At 30.1% G+C, this 19,815-nt stretch overlaps 1 protein-coding gene across 2 annotated transcripts in view; it reads right to left on the bottom strand.

Annotated features, from left to right (window-relative positions):
- Positions 1 to 19,815, bottom strand: part of LOC118182188 (uncharacterized) — a 134,379-nt gene that overhangs the window by 44,862 nt on the left and 69,702 nt on the right. For both annotated transcript variants that reach the window (XM_035351505.2, XM_035351507.2), the window contains exons 17-20: positions 18,224 to 18,319; positions 12,611 to 12,685; positions 12,240 to 12,314; positions 10,753 to 10,869 (exon numbers count right to left, since the gene is read on the bottom strand). In XM_035351505.2, the coding sequence (XP_035207396.1) occupies positions 10,753 to 10,869; positions 12,240 to 12,314; positions 12,611 to 12,685; positions 18,224 to 18,319 (363 nt within the window). The remainder of the gene's footprint in view (positions 1 to 10,752; positions 10,870 to 12,239; positions 12,315 to 12,610; positions 12,686 to 18,223; positions 18,320 to 19,815) is intronic.

Here is a 19,815-nt window from a genome sequence, read left to right on the forward strand (position 1 = left end):
AAAAATTTTCAATTTATAGAGTTTCTGAAGAAATGTGGAGAAGTGGCAATAAAAGAAGATGCTATAATAGAAGCTTTCTATTGTGATGACAATAACCAATCATCAATCAACAAATGGATGGTGAAATCTGTAGTGTGGTTTTAAATCCAGAAAATATCATTACCAACAGTCAAGAAAGTAATAAATACGTTGCTGAGAATGAAAAGCTTTCAATTAACAGTTTAGTGGGAATTCTCAACACTTGGGCTTAAAAAGGAACTGCTTAAACAGTTACATTGGGGGAAAAAAAATTAATAAAATAAATAAGATATTGAGGGTTTTTTTTTTTTTTTTTTTTGTTGTTGTTGTTGTTTTTGTGTGTGTGTGTGTGTGTGTAAATTTTAATTCTATTAAGGGTATAAATGCTTCATTATTTTATATTTTTAATGTTATACGTTCTATACGTCATCTTAATGGATTTAAACTAATCATCTGAGACACAGAATGGCTGAAGTCCCAATGATTCTGGACTTTGGACTTTGTATTATTGTAGATATTAATCACATTAAAAATTAAGTTATGGTCAATGGTTTCATCTGCCAAGGACATACTATATAAATAAGCTAAGATATAAATACTATATAATAAAATACTTTTGATGCACTTAGTAAAAAAAAAAATTGATTAGACCCTCTTTATATTGATTATAAATTATAATATTACAGCATTAGGAATAACCATAAAACAAGGGTGGATTGAAAAATGATTTAGAATTTGGTCAAAGTATTATTCCAAGAAAAACAGATTGGAGTGATAAAAAATTGCACACCATTTGCACTTGTTATTTCTTTACTAGTTCAAAAAATTTCACTACTAAATCATATTAAGTGTTGAATTTAGCTTATAATAATTCTTGAGCTGAAATTACACATGAAACTATTTTTTGCTTTCTTAAGTTAAATTTTTGATGCTCATAAATGCTCTTAATACTTTTATCTTTTTTGTCTCAATTTCGTCAATATTTGTAAGGCATAATAGTAAAAGTTGCCATTTAGTGCATAGGAAAAGCAAAATGTTTTATATACTACAGAAATTCCACAGAAGAAATAATAAATACACAAAGTTGACCTGTAACAGAGCTATTTGACATTAACAGAACTATTTTATTGAACACCATCTAAGAACGAGTTGCAGTCGACCTCCAGCTACGAAGGGATAGGTTTTTCATTACCTGTCCATAAAATCTAACTTTTAATTTTAAATGTTACTTCTAAATGTTAGATGTTTCGCTTTAGTGTATGTTCTCTTCCGATATGCATTTTTTTTTTTTTTTTTTTTTTTAACTATTTCTGTGTTCTGTTAAATGATCTTAGAGCTAGCTGACATTTGTGTTTATAGAAGAACAGTTACAAAATGGCACCCAACAAAATGTTTAGAATTTCTGCTTATAAAATGACATCAAACAAAATGTTTAGAATTTCTGTTTATTTAGGTTTGGTTTTAAAATGAAATAACTCCCGAACTTAAGTTTTGATTGTGGAAATGATTCTCAATCTCTTTTCAAATGTGGATTGCTGGTCACAATAAATTTTGAAACCAAATGATGTTAAAATAATATCGTGCTGCTAGCACATAGAAAGTAAATTCAACAGCCTTTCAAAGGACCACAAAGATAAATTTCTTTTAAAATACTATTTGATTTGAGTTTAAAATTCTTTTTAAACTGATTATTTGTTATGAACTGCTTCTTAAAGCAAATGTAAATTCCTTACTGAATCAGATTTATAGATTCACTGATACTGTCGATTAGAATTAGTGTCAATTCTCATACTTTTAAACTTTTTTGTTAATTTGTTGTTCTGAAAAGTTTTTATAGGCATACTAAATTAAATTATGGTTTCTATTCAAAAACTGAATACATATTTTGATGATAATATTTTGAATAGATTCACTAATATTGTTGATTAGAATGTATTAGTTTCGATTCTCAGTCAGAGTAAAGGATGGTTAGAACTTTATTGCTGATCTATTATCTCGTCCTATTTGTGAACATTTAAGTACAGATTCTCATCAACTTTATGCTGTGTCCATTGAAATCCCCACTACTAGTCCTGCAGAATTACATCAATCATAGCTGGAAGATGATGGTCTTCAAAATACCATTGGAACTTTTGAGAATCCAGAGAAAGAAGTAGACTGTGCAACTTGGACTGCAAGAGAATACATTATCGAACAGAAGAGTGTTGCACCGATATTCTCCTGATTCAAAAGAAGAAGCATAACTAGTTACACCTCAACAAAGAAAAGCAGAAGTCTTGAAAGAATATCATGATTCACCCAGCAGGTCACTACGGATCTGATGGAGCATTTTTATCAAATAGCAAAAAGATACTATTAGGTTGAAATGAGAAAAGATATAGCGGGCTATGTCAAAAGCTGTTTCTAATGCTGTCGCTATACAGCCTCTAATTAAAAGTCATCTCGGTTACTTCAAACTCTGTGCTCAATACTTTGAGACCTTGTTAAATGACCTTCCTGAAACAGCATATGGTGAAAAATGGATTTTTATTGTGCAAGACTGTGTCACTATTTGCTTTAAAGGAAGCAATGGCCAGAGAATGTGCCACAACTCTTTTGGAAGAAGTTGCCCTTTGATTTGGATTACAAAATAAAATAACTAAGTGATAATGGTACTCAATTTACGAGTTCTGCCATGCAACAACTATGCTATCTTTTGAACATTGATCTATGTTCTCTTCTGATATGTATTTTCTTTGTAACTGTCAGTCTTACTCCTGTCTATCACCTACCATCCAATCCAGTTGAAAGAAGCCCCATTCATTAGAGCAGTTTCGACTGGTAGCGTAAAGTGGTTCTTCCAACGTGTCCCATTAACACGGTGACAAGCATTAACTGCTTCTCTCAATTGGAGGTAGAATTTGGTAGAACGTTCCTACCTCTCGCGAGCAGGGCAAATGGGAAGATTTCCCATACTGCACAGCGTGATTGCGCAGTTTACTTAATTTTAACAAACAACATGGCTGACGTGCAGATGACTGCTCACTAGACTGTCAGCGAAACAATTGTGTTGGTAGATACCTGAGGATGCAATATCATGCAGAAAAATTACATAGAACCGTACAAAATATGAAAATTTGTTAATAAGTAGGGACAAGATTATCTGATGACTTGGTATTCCAGAAATACTGCTCAAGTTAAAACTTAATAAAACTTAATACTGCAAAGTTAAAACTAAAGACGCGCATATCAGCTTCAACTCAACAAGGGAACTCAGTACCTTTTGAATGAATTTTTAATTTAAGAACTTTTATCTACTTTTATGAATATTATTAAATGGTTTTGTAAGACAAAATAATTTTAAACTGAAAAAAAATTTTTGCCAGTATTTTTTTTTTAATTTAAAATTTTTGGAAGAAAAGTTTAACAATTAAAATGTCCTACAATACTCCTACAACTTTCAATGATTTTCCCCCATATTTTCTTATTGTATTTATTAGAAAGTTTTTAATAACTTTAGGGATTAATTTTGCAATTAATGAATTAGTTTCTGAGAAAAAATAAAAACACATTTTTATGCAAAAACTTTGAAACAAATATGATCTGAATCACATTTCCACTTCAAATAATTTTTCTTTTCAGTATTTTGCAAAACCCATTCTTATTTCTATAAAGTATATAATTTTAATTAAGTGATAAAAATATTAAATAATTTAAGCCACATCTATATAAGTTTTAGGACTTTAAATAAAAAGATTTATTGGAAAAATGCAAATTGAGAAAACGCAGTTTAAAGAATATAAGTTGTCTACATGGTCACTAAATCATTTCAAATTTCTTAAAAATTTTATTACTGAATTTCATGACATACATATAAAATAAAACCTAGTGCTATTCAATTGATTAATATAAACATAAATTACAAGTTTTTATTTCAAATCTTCATAAAACACGTTCAAAACAATTTTAACAGATGAATGAATTATAACACATTTTCTAAAATGTTTATAATCAATATTAAAACATTTATAATTAATATTAATGTTACTAATTTGTCGCTTTATTCATTTTTTCAAAAATCAAAGTTTGAAATGTTTTGTTGCTGCCAAAGCCACAAATGTTGAATGTTTTGTGGCTGCTGAAGCCACAAAACATTTTATTTAAAACTGTTCAGCAACATATGTGGTTTCTTTTCTTCTTTTAATTATTTGGCCTCATATATAAATTGCATTTTAAATTAATTTAGGTGTATTTTAATTAACTTAAGAGTTAAACTCCGTTGGCTTTCCATGGCAATAGTAAACAATGTCAAAAAAGATGTAAGTAAATGTTAGAAATCTGCCAATCTGATTCCCGTTTGTGACATCATTCATTGCTTGCAGTGGCTTATGGGTTAAGGGATTGAAGACGATGTGCATCTGAACCGGTCCTGGAGGCTGCTCTATATCCCCTTTTCTCCCTAATACAAACGGTAACTGTATGAAACAGCGTTGCATGTGAATGGGGCTAGAAAGAACAGATATCTAAAACTTCATTTAGTAATACTTGTGGGTAGTAACCATCAAGCATGGAAAGATAAACTATCATTAATAAAATTTGCTTTAAACACAGCCAAATGTGACTCAATTGGACAATCTGCTGCTTTTCTCCAGTCTGCACGAGAATTACGAACCACAGATGATGTAATACATGTTATAAAAGCCGTAATTGAGAACAATAATTTTGTTCCAGAAATTACTCCATATCTTAAATGTTTTGGGAGAAATGTACAACAGGTACGAGAAAGAGTCCAGTTATACCAAGATACACAGAAGCAATATGCTGATAAAAAATGAAAAGAAAATCTGAAATTTCATTCTGGAAATAAAAGTCTGGGTTAATATCCACCCTGTCAGCAAAGGCCCTCTAAAGAAAACTAATAAATTCATGCCTAAGCCAGATAGTTCATACGTGACAGTGACTACAAGATCTCCAACGACTTTCGATATTGCCGATCCCAATGAATCAGACAAAATTCTTGGCAAATATCATATTTCATCCTTGAAACCAAATCAAGAGCGAAATAAGTTTCAAACTACAGGTTGTGTAACTCCAGTAGCTCCCTTGAAAAAAACGGGGACACCCTCAACATGTCATACCCAATGAAACTGCATCCATTTCAAAAGATGTTCCTGAATCTAAACTTACTCTTCATAAAACTCGAGCCCATCTACCTTGTTCTTGCCAAGTCGCCTACTATTTGACTGTAATAGAACTATTTTATCGAGCACCATCTCGTGGCGAAAAGAGAACGACTTACAGTCAGCTGACCTCCAGCTATTATGAGGATAGTTCTTCATTATTATGCATCGATAATTTGTAACTTTTAATTTTAAATGTTACTTTTAACTATTAAGTGTGTATGTTTTCATTTTAGTATATGTTCACTTCTGATGTGTATTTTCTTTGTAACTGTTCCTGTGTTCTGTTAAGAAAAAATCCCTTTAGAGCTAGCCGGTGTTTGTCTTTATAGAAGAACAGTTACAGAGCTTGTTAATGAATTTTTAAATATAATCTACTGAACAAAAAAAGGGTGGATACTTAATGGATTATTTTTGCCAATATGCACAACTTTCATTCATTTCAATATGTTGTAGCAAAGATTGCCTATATTTTGTTTCTAACTTAAAAGATTCAAAAAAAGTTTATTACTGCACTTTGCAGCTTAATTTCATTGAATTTTATATCTAATCATGCTTCTTACTTTTAATACGCTCTGCTTAAAATTTATAAAAATTTTAGAGATAGTTATAATCAGTACCTAATTTGGATTTTGATTAGAACAACTTTACAAATATTCTGTAGCAAGTATGAAAATACAGTTCATGGAAATTTTAGTTAGATTTATTGAAAAGGAATGCAACTTATATTGAAGAAATACATTCCAAAATAACTTTCAATAGCAAATTAAAATTTTATATTGATACTGAATTTTAAAAGAAGCCTTATTTTTGTACAACAGAACATATTTATAATTTTTGCTCTTTCTGATCAAATAACATTACCTTAAACATAAAAAAATAAAGTAGAATAGTTTAATATAATAAAAAAGTAAAATTAAAGAACATCGTAGCAACTCATTATAAGTAAGAGAATATGTAACAAAAATTTTAATGCATATCACATGTGTGAGACTACATTCTACAGCTTTTAGCCAATTTCAAATTTCTTTTGAATACTTTATAAAAAGTTCACTAATTAGCATTTCATACAGAAATTCTGTTGGAAGTTTTAAAACAGACATTTTAGAAATGGTAGTCTATATTAGAAGTTCTCAAAGTAGAAGTCACGTGCTGTGCATAAACGAAACTATCCAGTAGTTTTGACACCAGAAGCTCAGTTTTGACTTCTGCCAAAGGCTTAGAAACCCATTTTTTATTATACCCAGTTGAAGAAGTAAAAAAGTCACTATAGCAATCACTATACTGTGAGGTAAAGCACTGTATAGAGGGATTGAAAAACAGAATTCCTGTACTTATCGACCACAATAATCAGCCACAAAATCACCTGCATTTATCACAGACCAGGTATATAGTAACACAGTTAAAATTATCCACAATTATGTGAGAAATTATCACCAGTGCTGGAATAGCTGTGTTAATGAACTAGCATATGCACTAAGATCCACTAAACATGATATCATAGGTAAAACCTTAGCTGAATTATTTTTTGAGGTGGGGGAGATTATAACCCTTGATAATTATTTTTTTTTTTTTTTTTTTTATTGAAAAGAATTTAAGTAGGCAGACATTCAGAAATTTCTGGATGATAAAATGTGCAGCTGAGATATGGCCCATACATAAAAAATTTTTATTAAGAAAATATGTGAAGTCGGTTTTAAGGTGGGAGATGTGTACTAGAAGGAAAAGGGGGAATTTCATAGTAAATTCGAAGGTGCCCTTTTTAATCGAGAGAATTAAAGAATCAGTTTTATACTTAAAAGAAAATAATGGTGAATCAGTAAGAGTGAACATGGATCAGATAGAAAAATATATGAGCAGGCTGATAAGTCACTTGTAAGAGCTCTATTACAGAGACTCCTAAACTGAAAAAGTAGATGGTCGTCAGAAAGGTCAGTTGATTCAGAAGGGATGTTCACAATCACAAGGCACACAAACTAAAAGAGGGAGTTCTGGGAATGGAAAAAAAAAAAAAAAAAAAAAAAAGAAAAATGGCCTTGGTTTGATGATGCATCAAAAAGAAAGCTACAAGAGAGGACAGGCAAGATGGAAGTAAAGGACAAGGAACATGCCAAAAGTTCAAGGTTCCTTGAGATGTCATAACAACCTGAGTAACAAACAAAGGTAGTTTGAAGGACGGTGAAGAGAAAAAGTTCCAGTGAACAATATTAGCAGGAAGCTTACACTGATGGGAAAACAACTGGTAGTTATGAAACAGATCAATGCTAAAAAAGCCACTAGACGAGAAACTAGTGAAGTTAAAAGAAAAAGGAATAAGAAAGCACACATGGATGGTAAACCAGATATTGCAGACCATGAACTGCAAATAAACTTTGCAAGGAAGAAGCCAGCACCACCAGAATACACCAAAGGTCAAAGGAAATCGATGAGAATCAGAGACTGAACTGAGAAATGGAACCAGCCATGAGATGGCCAGGATAGCTACCAGCCCTGCAGATGAATCCAAATCAACAGAACCATTAGTTATCCCACATGAAGTAAATTTGTAGAAAAGAGGATGGCTGATTTTATCAAAAACAAAAGATAAAAATCTACTTTAATTCTTCCAGTAGAAGTTTATTTTATGTATGTTAAAATATGTGTACGATGTAGCTAATATACTGATGTTTTACTTTACATGAGGATATTCAAGTTAAGTACAACTAAGAGTTACAAGTATATTTGTTGATGTACTCATCTATTTTTAAGAATTTTACATTGTGTGTTAAACACAATTATGTTAATTCAGAAGTCAAACAACAAAAATCAGCAATATATTTTCAAATTTTCACAGGACTAGTTTTGATGGTTTTACCAAACCACCATCCTCAGCTGCAAAAGTGCAAACGAATGAGATAGGATATAATGATTAGACAAGATAAGACAGCCTAAACAGAAGGTAAACTAGTGGTGCCATCTGTTGATGAAACCAGAACTAAAACCTAATTTCTTTAGATGGATTGGAATTAGGATCAATAACTAGAACAGAAAGATTTTTTTTAATGTGAAATGCCTCTAGAAAATCCAGTTCTCCAATGGAAGATGTTTTTTGAATAGTTTTGGTAGCAGAAAAATTGAAAGTGTGATTTTCAGACCAACAATGTTGGGCAACAGAAGACTTCTGTGTTTCCTTTTTTCTAACATATGCCTCATGTTCCTTAATGCGAAATTTTAAGGCTCTCTTAGTTCAATTTTAGAAATTAAAAATCTTCTCCAAAGTTATTAAGACCTTTGTTTTTGATTAGTTTAAATTCTAGTGACGAAAAATATATGATTTCATGTTAATACCAAATTATTATGATTTGAAACTTTACTATAAATTCTTCTGTACATAATCCTCACTAGAATGCAAATTAGTTAATAGCCAAAGCTCTGGATGTTTTAGAGGTATGACAACCTTGTTTGCAGTTTATGCCATAATGCCAGCTTTGCCTAAGTTTACTCGGGCTTTAGCCATTCTACAAGGCAGCATTAAAAATTTGCCACAAATTACTTCAGCGAGCTTAAAAACATTACTTTGCGTATTACTTAAATTTAAATTTTTTTTATTTTAAATATCCATAAGTAATGGAATTTTGTTCTGTAGCACAAGTTGTGCTTTATGTTTGTTACATTTCAAGAATCACTAAAAAATGCTGCTTTAACCCTCATAACATTTTGTCACTTTGATTCATATTACAGCAATAACTCACTTCTCAGTCTAGTAAGATCTGAGAGACATTGATTCAAACATCTATAACAGCAGAACCCTACACCAGGCCTTGGCAACCTTTTATGGCTGTGAATCAAAATCAACCAAAATGTGTATATTAACTAGACATTTTGGGTTAGTATTATTTTAACTTCAGAATAGTCTTTTTAGGTCAAAAATAAGATACATTTTATTGAAAAAATAATTACAATATGCTTTAAACTTTTAACAAAAAATTAAAATTATAACTCTAATTATTATAAAAACAAACATAAATTAATCAACTTTACTAAATAAAATTTCCTCCCTTCAATATCAAAGGCTACCCTGATGCTAAACTTGTGTGACATCAATTTAGTTAAGTCTGGTTTATAGTTAGTTGTCTTAAGATGAATACAACCATCTTAATTTTTGGTAGCTTAAATGCTCCTATTCTTCCTTAAAATAAATTTCCTGTGTGAAAATATTTGCTTACATTTTAAGTTGAACCAATCCATACTTTGAGCTATTTTTTTTAATTATGGACTATGAATCGGTGTTGCCAAACTTACCCATTTATCCTTGAAGCTATAATTCTTATGTTCTAAAATCAGCCACCCAGATGGATTTTAAGTGGTTAGTGACTCTGACTGCTGTACCAAAGGGCCTGGGTTCGAATCCTGAGAAAACATGAATGTGAATTGTCTGTCCCTTCAAAGGAGGCAACGATGGTCACCAACTAAGTGCTTGCATAATAAAATGATCACTGCTTCTGACCTTAATAGTGACCAAAGCCTAAAATGGCTAGTCTCTGCCATTAAAAAAAAGTTCTAAAAATTAAAATGCATGTTCGTTACTGTAATTCTGTAATCAAACAAAAATGTTATTATTTTTTGGTTATTATTGTGTTATTATTCTTGTATGAATTCTTTAAGTGCTCATTTCATATTTATGTTTTATAATTTATTTTTATGTTTGGAACTCAAGTGGACCACTTGAAATTATAAAATGGGCCACTCAGTGACCCGCAGATCATAAGTTGCCATTGCCTGCCCTGCACCGTATGATTGAAAAATGAACTTGACCCATTCGAACACTTCAAACAAAAACTCTCTTTTATGTAATGAGTCTTGCTCTGCAGATTGAGTCTAAAAAAGTGTCATTTTTCATTCTACACTTTCTTCATTCTTACAGCTGCAAATAAAAGCTCTTCAACATTTCGTTTCCTCACACGTTTAGATTACCTTTACACACACACGTGCAAGAATTTTTAACTCCTTAACTGCCGCGGGCGTATATATACGCCTTGCTCAGCCAATGCGTTAACTGCCCCAGATGCGCAGCCGATGCGTTAACTTTGCGAATAATTTTAGGTGTAGCAGCGCAAAGCAAATGATAGCAGTTTGGAAGAACGTATATATACGCCTGGGGCAGTTAACGCATCGGCTGAGCAAGGCGTATATATACACCTGCGGCAGTTAAGGGGTTAATCCTATTCCATTTTTTTTTTCATCAATAGTGATTGAGGTTCAGATCGTAAATAAACTTACTACACATCTCTTCTACATGAAATAATTGAGTTGAAACTTTTAAATTAAAAGTTTTCTATATTTCAATATACTTCTTTTGGATGGATCATTTTCCTTTAAAAGATACTTAAAATATCCTAATTTTGTCATTGCAGGAAAGTTTTCAAAATAAATAAGCTTTTTCAAACTATACATGGAATGTTTTTATTAATTTCAGATGAACTAATACTTATTTTTAGTAGTAAGATCTCTGTTCTTTAAACATAACTCTAAAAAAAAACATTATACCATATGAAGTATTTGACTGAAATTATCAAAACAAGGTTGCTGTACTTGCCTGAAATGATTCAATAAGCTTGTTATCCTTCTTGTTGAAAAGGTCAAAATTATCACTGTCTTCAAATAAAGATTTTTGAACTTTCTTTTGCGTGGTTGGAGGCGATGTAATATCTTTCTAAAAATAAATATGCCATATTTTACAAATGAAACAGAAAATATACGCCAATTTAATTAGCAGTTTGCCAAATTTTCTTTTCAATGACACATTCCTACACATTTTATTATTATTATTATTATTATTATTATTATTATTTTTTCATTTCTATGGCAAATGATATAGCATAATAAGAAATAATGCCTAAATATAGCTTGTGGAAATTTTAAAAGACCTTATAATTTACAATACGTTGCTCCACTTTTGTTTTCTTTTTTATTTTAACAGCATTCTGACGCTTTCATAAATAAGTTGATTTTAATGAAGCTCACAGAATAACATAACTTACAGAATTTTTAACTCCTCACATAAATATAATGTTCAAGACTTAAGTCACCAAAATTTGTTTGCTCTTGAAGAAAAATGATCTTGAAAACAATAGAGTTTTATTTAAAATATATAAAAATGCTCTGCTTACCACTTTAAAAAAATTATTTCTACATACATTATTATTAACCACCTATTTCTGCTAATGTGCTTTTGCATTTCTAGATTTTCATAAAATGCAATGTAAAATAATAATTCATGTCCTTTTGATCTATTTATTAGAAAATCTAAGCTAAATTACAATTATATGGAAAACAAAATAATTTTTTTAAATAATTTTTTTAATGGATGCAAATCTCCTTCCTTAATAAATAATTACTAGGACAGTACTCTCTCTGTATTGAGGTTTTTAGTAATTTGTGTGCTTGTACTTTTTTCATGACATTCACCCTGTTTCTCACAACAGTTGGCTAAATTCTATAAGGTATTATATGTAAAATGAGTAACCATGAACATATGCATGATGGAATGCGATGAAGATTGGAGGCAGGCCAATAATAAACACAGGTGGCTGCCAAGCTCAATGTAATGCTATATGCTGCCACTGAAACTTGAGTTTCACAGTCTATAATTACCAAAAGGCTTCATGAGATAGGGCTATATGCCAGAAAACCTATAGTTTGCATTGATATATATTATAATCATTATTCTCGAAAGTTAAATGTTAAAATTTATTGCTATGCAACTTTTGCTTCAATAATTACTATCAATAATCTGAAAAAATTCTATTTTCAGATGTAACATGACTTAACAACTAAATTACATGAAAAACTATGGTTTAAGTGGCTTCTTTGAAATGATGCTGAAAACTCTGAAGCCATTTATTAATTATCAGTAATGTTGAATATTAAAAATTCTTGAAGTTAAATTTAATTTTCTTCTTGATTTAAGAACTCTGCCCTATACTTCTAATTAATTCTTCTATTAATAAAGAACTCTGAAAATTACATTCAAATTGATAATATTTAATATGGTGAATGAAATTTTAAATAAAGAAAACAAACCTTTACAGGTTTACTGAATAAATCTTCTGAATCTTGTAAAACGGACTTGCTTGATGATGTTTCTTTAGCTTTTACCTACATAAATGGTAGAAATGATCAAACAAAAGAAAAATATCACTCATTCATTTCATACTGAAGTATATAATTTAGAAATATAAATGCAATTTAAAATTGTTATTTATCTTAATTATATATATATATATATGTGTGTACATTAAATAACTATGAAAGATACAAGGATAGAGATATAAAGAGATTTATTGAATTAAAAACACTCCAATTAGAGAAGAATTGCCTAATAATACATCTGCATTTATTTTTTAAATTTATTTTTAATGTTATTGAAATTTTAAATAAAAAAATAATCAAACCTCCACAGGTTTATTAAATAAATCTGTTGCTTCTTGTGTGGCAGATTTGCTTGACAATGTTTCTTTGGGTTTCACCTTTTTTTTGAACAAAACAGAAGATTATTAAACAAGCAAAAATATTACACTTTCATTTCAAGTTAAATTATACCATTAAATTACATAAGTCAAGAAAAAATTTTTACCATTATTTTAATGGAATTATTAACATATAAAACATCAGGCTCTAGCAAAAAAATGGGTAGAGATTCATAAAGATTTATTGAATAATATATATTGACTTTTGAAAAGAATATTTAGTTGATAGCACTTATTTAGGTTCTTCGTTTATAAATAAAGTGCATAACTAATACAAATGTTGTCATTCTAGGACATTGAAATTACTAGACTTCACACTATAAGGTATTTTCTCCCTCCTTCCAGCATACCTTCATTGTGTAATAGTTAGCACACTCGTCACATATTCGAGTGGTCCAGGTTCGAGTCCCGCAAGGGCATTGCTCATTTTTTGTGTCTCATGCTTCAAAATAATCTGATGTTTCTATAGTGGTGCCTGAAATCAAAGGTGGTGGATGATGATTCTTCACCACCAACATTTGGCGATTAGATCTGATTCCCAGGCACCTTTTAAAAAGGGGAGTATATAAGGTACTTTCTCCTTCCTTCCAGCATGCCTTCATTGTGTAGCGGTTAACACACTCTGCACGTATTCGAGAGGTCCAGATTCGAGTTCCAAGGAGGGCATTGCTCATTTTTCATGTCTTCTGCTTCAAAATAATCCTGATGGCTCTACAATTTTATTTGAATTCCTCAGATAAAATAATTATATTTGAATATTGCACATTATGGTTATAAAAAGCACAATCAATGTAAAGCTCAAAACATTCGGTACCATTTAAAAATATCAGTTTCATTTGTCTTAAATGAACCTAAATTAACAAGAAAATATAAAGAAAAAACGAAATTAATACCTTTTGTTAATGAATCATGGCACAATAATATAAAAGATTATTTGTACAAATTGTCAAACAGAAAGCCTGAAAGTCTGAGGTCTATTTAATTTAAGGGGAGAATCCTTTTCACTGAAATGAAAAGAAGTTAAAAAAATTACAATTTTAATATTTAAATCTCACTTATGGCCTTGTAAGCTCTAGCGATGTGCAGCACAGTAAGAAACTTTTCAGAGAAATACAGTTTTTTAGCAACTTTTGAGCAACAGTTGCATTCAGCAATTTGTTTTACATATGTACTCACAATATTTTAGAATTCTGGGGAGGAGAAAAATGCATTTCATTTTGCATAGGAAAGGAAGGCTTTGTTTCTTTATAACACTGGGTTGACAACTAAGTGGTTGTGGATTTTGTTAATAGATGGTTTTTATTTCATTATTTCCAAAAAAGGAGAAATGCATCACAAGCATATATGCATAATTTATCACAAGCATAAATTACATGCCGCATATAAGAATGAAACCTTGAAAGGAAGCAGCATAAAAATTAGTGCCAAATTTCATTCTGGTGATTTTACAGAACCATATCAACGATTTATTAACTATGATCATCATAGCAGAACATGTGAGATTGCAGAGAAGCTCAATGTGTCACATAGATGCATTAAAATAATAGAACTTGGCTGTATTAAGAAATTCTATTTATGAGTCCCTCATCAGCTCAAGGAAATTCATTTGATGCAACACATTAACATCTGCAATTAACTTCTGAAATGCAATGAAATTGATCCATTTCTGAAACAGTTGATTACTGGCAACTAAAAGTGGATAGTTTAACAATGTAAATTGAAAAAGATCATGGATGAAGCAAAATGAACCAGCTCATACATCATCAAAAGCAGAGATTCATAAAAAAAAAAAAAAAAAAAAAAAAAAAAAAAAAGATATGTTGTCATTTTGGTAGGCTTATAAAGGAATTCTGCATTCTCAACTTTTACCAAGAAACTAAATAGTTAATTCAAATGCCTGCATTCAACAACTAATAAACTGAGCTACGCAGTTCAAGAAAAGTGGCCAGAATTAGCAAATTGTAATGGTGTTGTTTTCCAACATAATAATGCAAAGCCCTGCACATCTTTGGTCACTTGCCAAAAATTATTGAACCTAGGTTGAGATGTGTTGCCACATCTACCATACAGCTCTGACCTTGCACCTTCATAATTCCAATAATTTCGTTTCATCCAGAACTCCTTAAAAGGTAAAATTTTTAATGATACTGATGATGTAAAATATCATTTAACTCACTTTTCTTCTCACAAAAATCAGAAACTTTATGAACATGGAATTATGACCCTGCCTGAAAGATGGCAAAAAGCTATCAACAAAAATGGAAAATACCTAATTTAATAAAATTATACTTTTCAAGTAAAAATTTTGAATTTTCCTTCTTATTTAAAATTTGTAATCACTTATTTGCCAACCCAATATATGTCCTGGTTGTCTTCCTTTGTAATTTGGAGAGGAATGAATTTCTCAGAAAAGTTTCTTATCAAATTTCATGTTAAAATATCTGATACATTCCCCAGAGGAAATGAAAAAAAAAAGCATTTTTTAATTCTTTCAGTTCTGCTTTTACACTTACTCATACCAGAACAAATGTAAACACACCTGAAAAGTGGCTCGCTTTTCTTTTATTCTTGTCACTTTGCATAATGCATCCAACTCTGACTAATGTCACATATGCCATATCTACTAATTTGATATATACAATTTTATCATGCTCCCAATTTTTTTAATTAAAAGAAATAAATGATTTGTAAGATATAAAGTGCCTATTAAGTAAGACTGGTACAAAACTTACTAAAATACTATAAACTAACTATGCCTAATATTATATTTTTATAGTAATCCTAATGATGAGTACAAATGTGCATATAATAATATGGATACACATATGAGAAAATTTATTATAATTACAAAATAAAGAGCATAATACATTTTACTATTACTTTAAATAATGTTTTATTATGCTTAATTTATCAATTTAAACATATTGTTGTGTTCTACGGCTTCATGAATTTGAAGTAATTGATAACAACACTTGATGCACTGTTACACAGAGCAATTCCAAAGACACGCTTACACTCGTCAAAAAACTATGACAAACATGCTGAAATAATCAGCAACATAGCCTTCAGGCTATAACAGTGAAGACAGCTTCCCTGCAAAGTACAGCTACCACTCCGTCAATCACGCTCAAGCTAATCTCTCAGCTCAAGATACTATCTTTACTCTGTTTAGAGTCAGGGTAATATATAGCTTTTACCTTCTTTCGAGAATATTCCCGAGTAAACTGCTAAGAATGCATTCTATAATGTTCTCGCTCCATCCATGGCATATCCCCAATTATGTCGCCACATGTAGTAAAATGGGCGATTTCCCCCAAATGCGACAACCCTGCCACTTTCTGGCAATGCTAACCCCACTTTGCAGGGAGGCTTTCTAACCATAGCTGGGCATTTCACAATAATATGTTACCAAAATAAGGCCTTGTTATTATGTATGCTGAGTTCTGGAGTACATTACTTATTTATACGGATGCTTTACTGTAACTCAGTATTATTCTGAAAGGTACATTTTAGCTTTTTATGGTAATAAGCCATAATTCCATTTTGATGCATATCAACTTATGACTCCAGTGCTTTTCTCTCATAAGCTTAATTGTTAACATAAAACTTTTGTTTTTCACTTCACAGTTTTCACACTTCTTCACTGCAACTTATGACATAATGAATATTATTAAATCTTAGCAATTCCATTTATTAATACAAAAGCATGAATTCAAGAACTTTTAAAAGACATTATTCAAGAATTTTCCAAGTTCATTAAACTTCTAGAAGTAATTTAATACATGATTTCACCAACTGTGCATTTCAATGTGTATTTATTCAACAAAACATTATAATAATGTATTTAAATTTTTCAGATTTAGTTACTATTTCACTTTGAGGAGAATGTTTTAAACTACTTGGCACTTTTTTACATGCTTTTTAAATTAAATTAGTTATTATTATCACCATTATCATTATTTCAAACAACTTTAATTCTCTACATTCATCAGCATACTTTTGTATGGGTCTGAAAAAAAAAATTGAATTTTTTTTAAGAGCTAATGTGAATTATTCAAAAAATAATATTCATAATCAATGCAAGTTCAAGAGAAACAAAAAATACTATAGAATTTTTCCCTGATGTTTTAAATACATTTTAAAGTACCCTCAATAAAATAAAAATTAATAAAAGGGTCTTTAAATGTAAAAAAATAAAAGAGTTATGAAAGATAAAGATAAATATAACGAAGCTTTTAAATATAATGAAGGTTTAAATTTGTATAAAAATAATCAACATAAATAATTTTAAAGTAATCAAATTTGCAAATATTGCATGCTGCTCAGTTCTTTTTGCTTTATATAAATAAAAATGTGATTTTGCATTTAAATATTGATAAATTAATGATAAATTATCAAAAGCAGTTTCAACAATGAACAAACAACAAAGACTATTTTATTTATATGAAATACAATACCTTACTTTAGCTACATTAGGCAATGAATTCTTCATAAGACAATTACTGCTCCTTTCCCTCCCCAAAACCTTGACAATGATATTTTAATAAACTGTGATGTTATCAAGACATTTTAATCATAAGTACTTAAAAACTTATCAAAATTTCAGTTTGGGGAAAGGTACTAAACTCAAAAAATGCATGATGCACATTCTTCCTAATTTACAAAATAATAAAAATGCAAGTAAATTCAAATAAAGAACATATCAAAGTTGATGTGCCTTTTTATAAAACAAAGTAGATAATTATGAACACAAACTGTAAGATTGATGACATTTTTCGAAACATGCAAAATATAAAATTGAAAGTCTCAAATGATTCCCCCTTTAACTTTGGAAATAATCAAATTAATATTTACTGCAAAGCAAAACAATAAATATTATATAACTAATAATTAATTTTTATTTATAACTATAGATGTCAATTATATTAATATGTAATAACAATGTACAATAAGGATAAGTTGCTCAGATGAAATAATATTAATAACTTAATAAATAACTCAAACTCTGCAGAAAATATACTAAAATTTAGACTACTTGAAATAACCCTGTTTATCTTTTACTCAAAATATTTAAACAAAATTGAAGCGTTAGTTTAAAGTTTGATTAGAATTATTAATAATACTGTACAAGAAAAATAATTTTAGTAATATTCCATGATTTATAAACAAGTCAAATAATTATACAAAAAATCTCAATATACTGCTTGTTATTGGATTCTCATTTCCAACTACAATATGCATATACATTTTATGCCTTACTAATACACCCAATTCACTAATTTCCCTCCTCTCTCTACAAACATGACAGGAAAGAGTAAATTCTCTTTTGGTGTGTTGTGTGTATTGAAGTTAAAGTTATGAATCAATAAACCACCAAATTAAAATGACAAAATTTCATTAAAGGCAATTAAACAATTAATATTATACACAGATTTTTTTCAGATGGAATGTAATGGTAAATAAAATATAAGTTAAATAAAATGCTACATAAAGGAAAAAACTAAAGCAATTTTTTGAAAGAGGATGCTAAAAAAGTACTTGATTGAAAATATCATCTGCATCATCATCAGCAAACAGATTGATTGCCTCTTTCTTTTTTGGAAATGAAACTGGGATAATTGGTTCTTTAATTTCCTATAAAATGCACATATAAATTACTTTAAAAATATGTGAAGTATTAAAAAAATATATTACCAGTTGTTTATTATTGTAACTGACAGTTAATTAATTATTAATATTACTAACAGCTAATTACATCATTACTAAATGTCAATTTTAAAAATTATCATCATGATTAAAAATATGAAGAAAGATGAATCTCTATTACAAACTCATACCCAAAAATAAAGAATTAAAAAAATATTGCTGACTGCAGCTTTGTTGAAACTAGTCTAACAATGTCAAAGTACTGTTGATACAATACATAGTTATACTACTTCATGTACCATTAAACTGCTAGGTGAAAGAAGGATAGGTGGGGCTCGGAACAAATTTTCTACACCTCAGAAAAGAATGTAATGGAAATCATATCATTAACTAAACTGATGTGCAGAAAAGATTTCCTATAGTTTTAATAAATCAAGATTGAAAGGCAAATTGGTGCACAAATAATTTTGACACAAATAATTTTGATTGTTGGTTTTTATCCCAACAATTGGAGGCTCTTGAAAACCCTTTGCTTTCTTTCATCTATTTAATGTATTCTTCATCTGAATTTCCACATGAGCATTTATACAATTCCTTATGAGAATGGTCTTGCATATACATGAGAAACCTGCAGATCCTTAAAATTCAAGTGAGGGAACACATTAGGTATGTGAATGAAAGGAAGTAAAAGTGTGTGTGTGTGTGTGTGTGTGTGAATATGGCAAAGCCTCGAGGGCTATCTGCCTAAGGGGAGGGATGCCTTCGTGGAGGACTTTCTAAGGGAAACTGGCTCGTATACACGTTACACATGGGGAAAACCACGAAAACGCCCATGCAGCCAGCCCGTTCGCGGGATTCGAACCTCGGACCGAACTACCAGTGTTCAGCGACTTTACCACTCGGCCGCTGGTGGGCTCTGAAAGGAAGTAAAAGAGGTCTTCAAGTATTTTCCACTGTTGGAATAAAAAACATAGTTTTCATTTTTCAAAAGCCAAAATTATTCTCACAGTAATTTGTCTCTCAGTTTGGATTTCTTAAAAAAAAAAAAAAAGATTGCAAAAATCTTTCTGAGGAATAATCCAGCTAGCAACAGCTTCTACACTTTTTCTATCCGAGCTAATGGGAAAACCTGTTTTGAGCTCCATGTCTGTACTTTTAATCTAATATTTCAACTTGCTCAAGAAGCACTATAACTTCTTCCGCATTTATCATAACAATGTTTTGACAGTGCTTGATTACTTTCAACAAAACTGCAGTCAATGATACTTTCATCTTTACTAGTGCTCTAACTTTCATGTTACTCTTTATTTATTTTAAACTGCAGAGTTAATACCTTCATATGCAGAGTGAAATTACTACAATCTAGCTATCTATATACATAAACTGAATGTGTGTCTGTCAGTCTGTACTCGATAGATTAAAAAAAAAAACCATACATTCAATTGCCGTGAAAATTTGGAAAATTATTAGGTATATCCCTAGGA

Source organism: Stegodyphus dumicola, chromosome 7, assembly GCF_044657685.1.
Source record: "Stegodyphus dumicola isolate Sdum_Otavi_A_Nest chromosome 7, ASM4465768v1".
Taxonomy (NCBI): Eukaryota; Metazoa; Arthropoda; class Arachnida; order Araneae; family Eresidae; genus Stegodyphus; species Stegodyphus dumicola.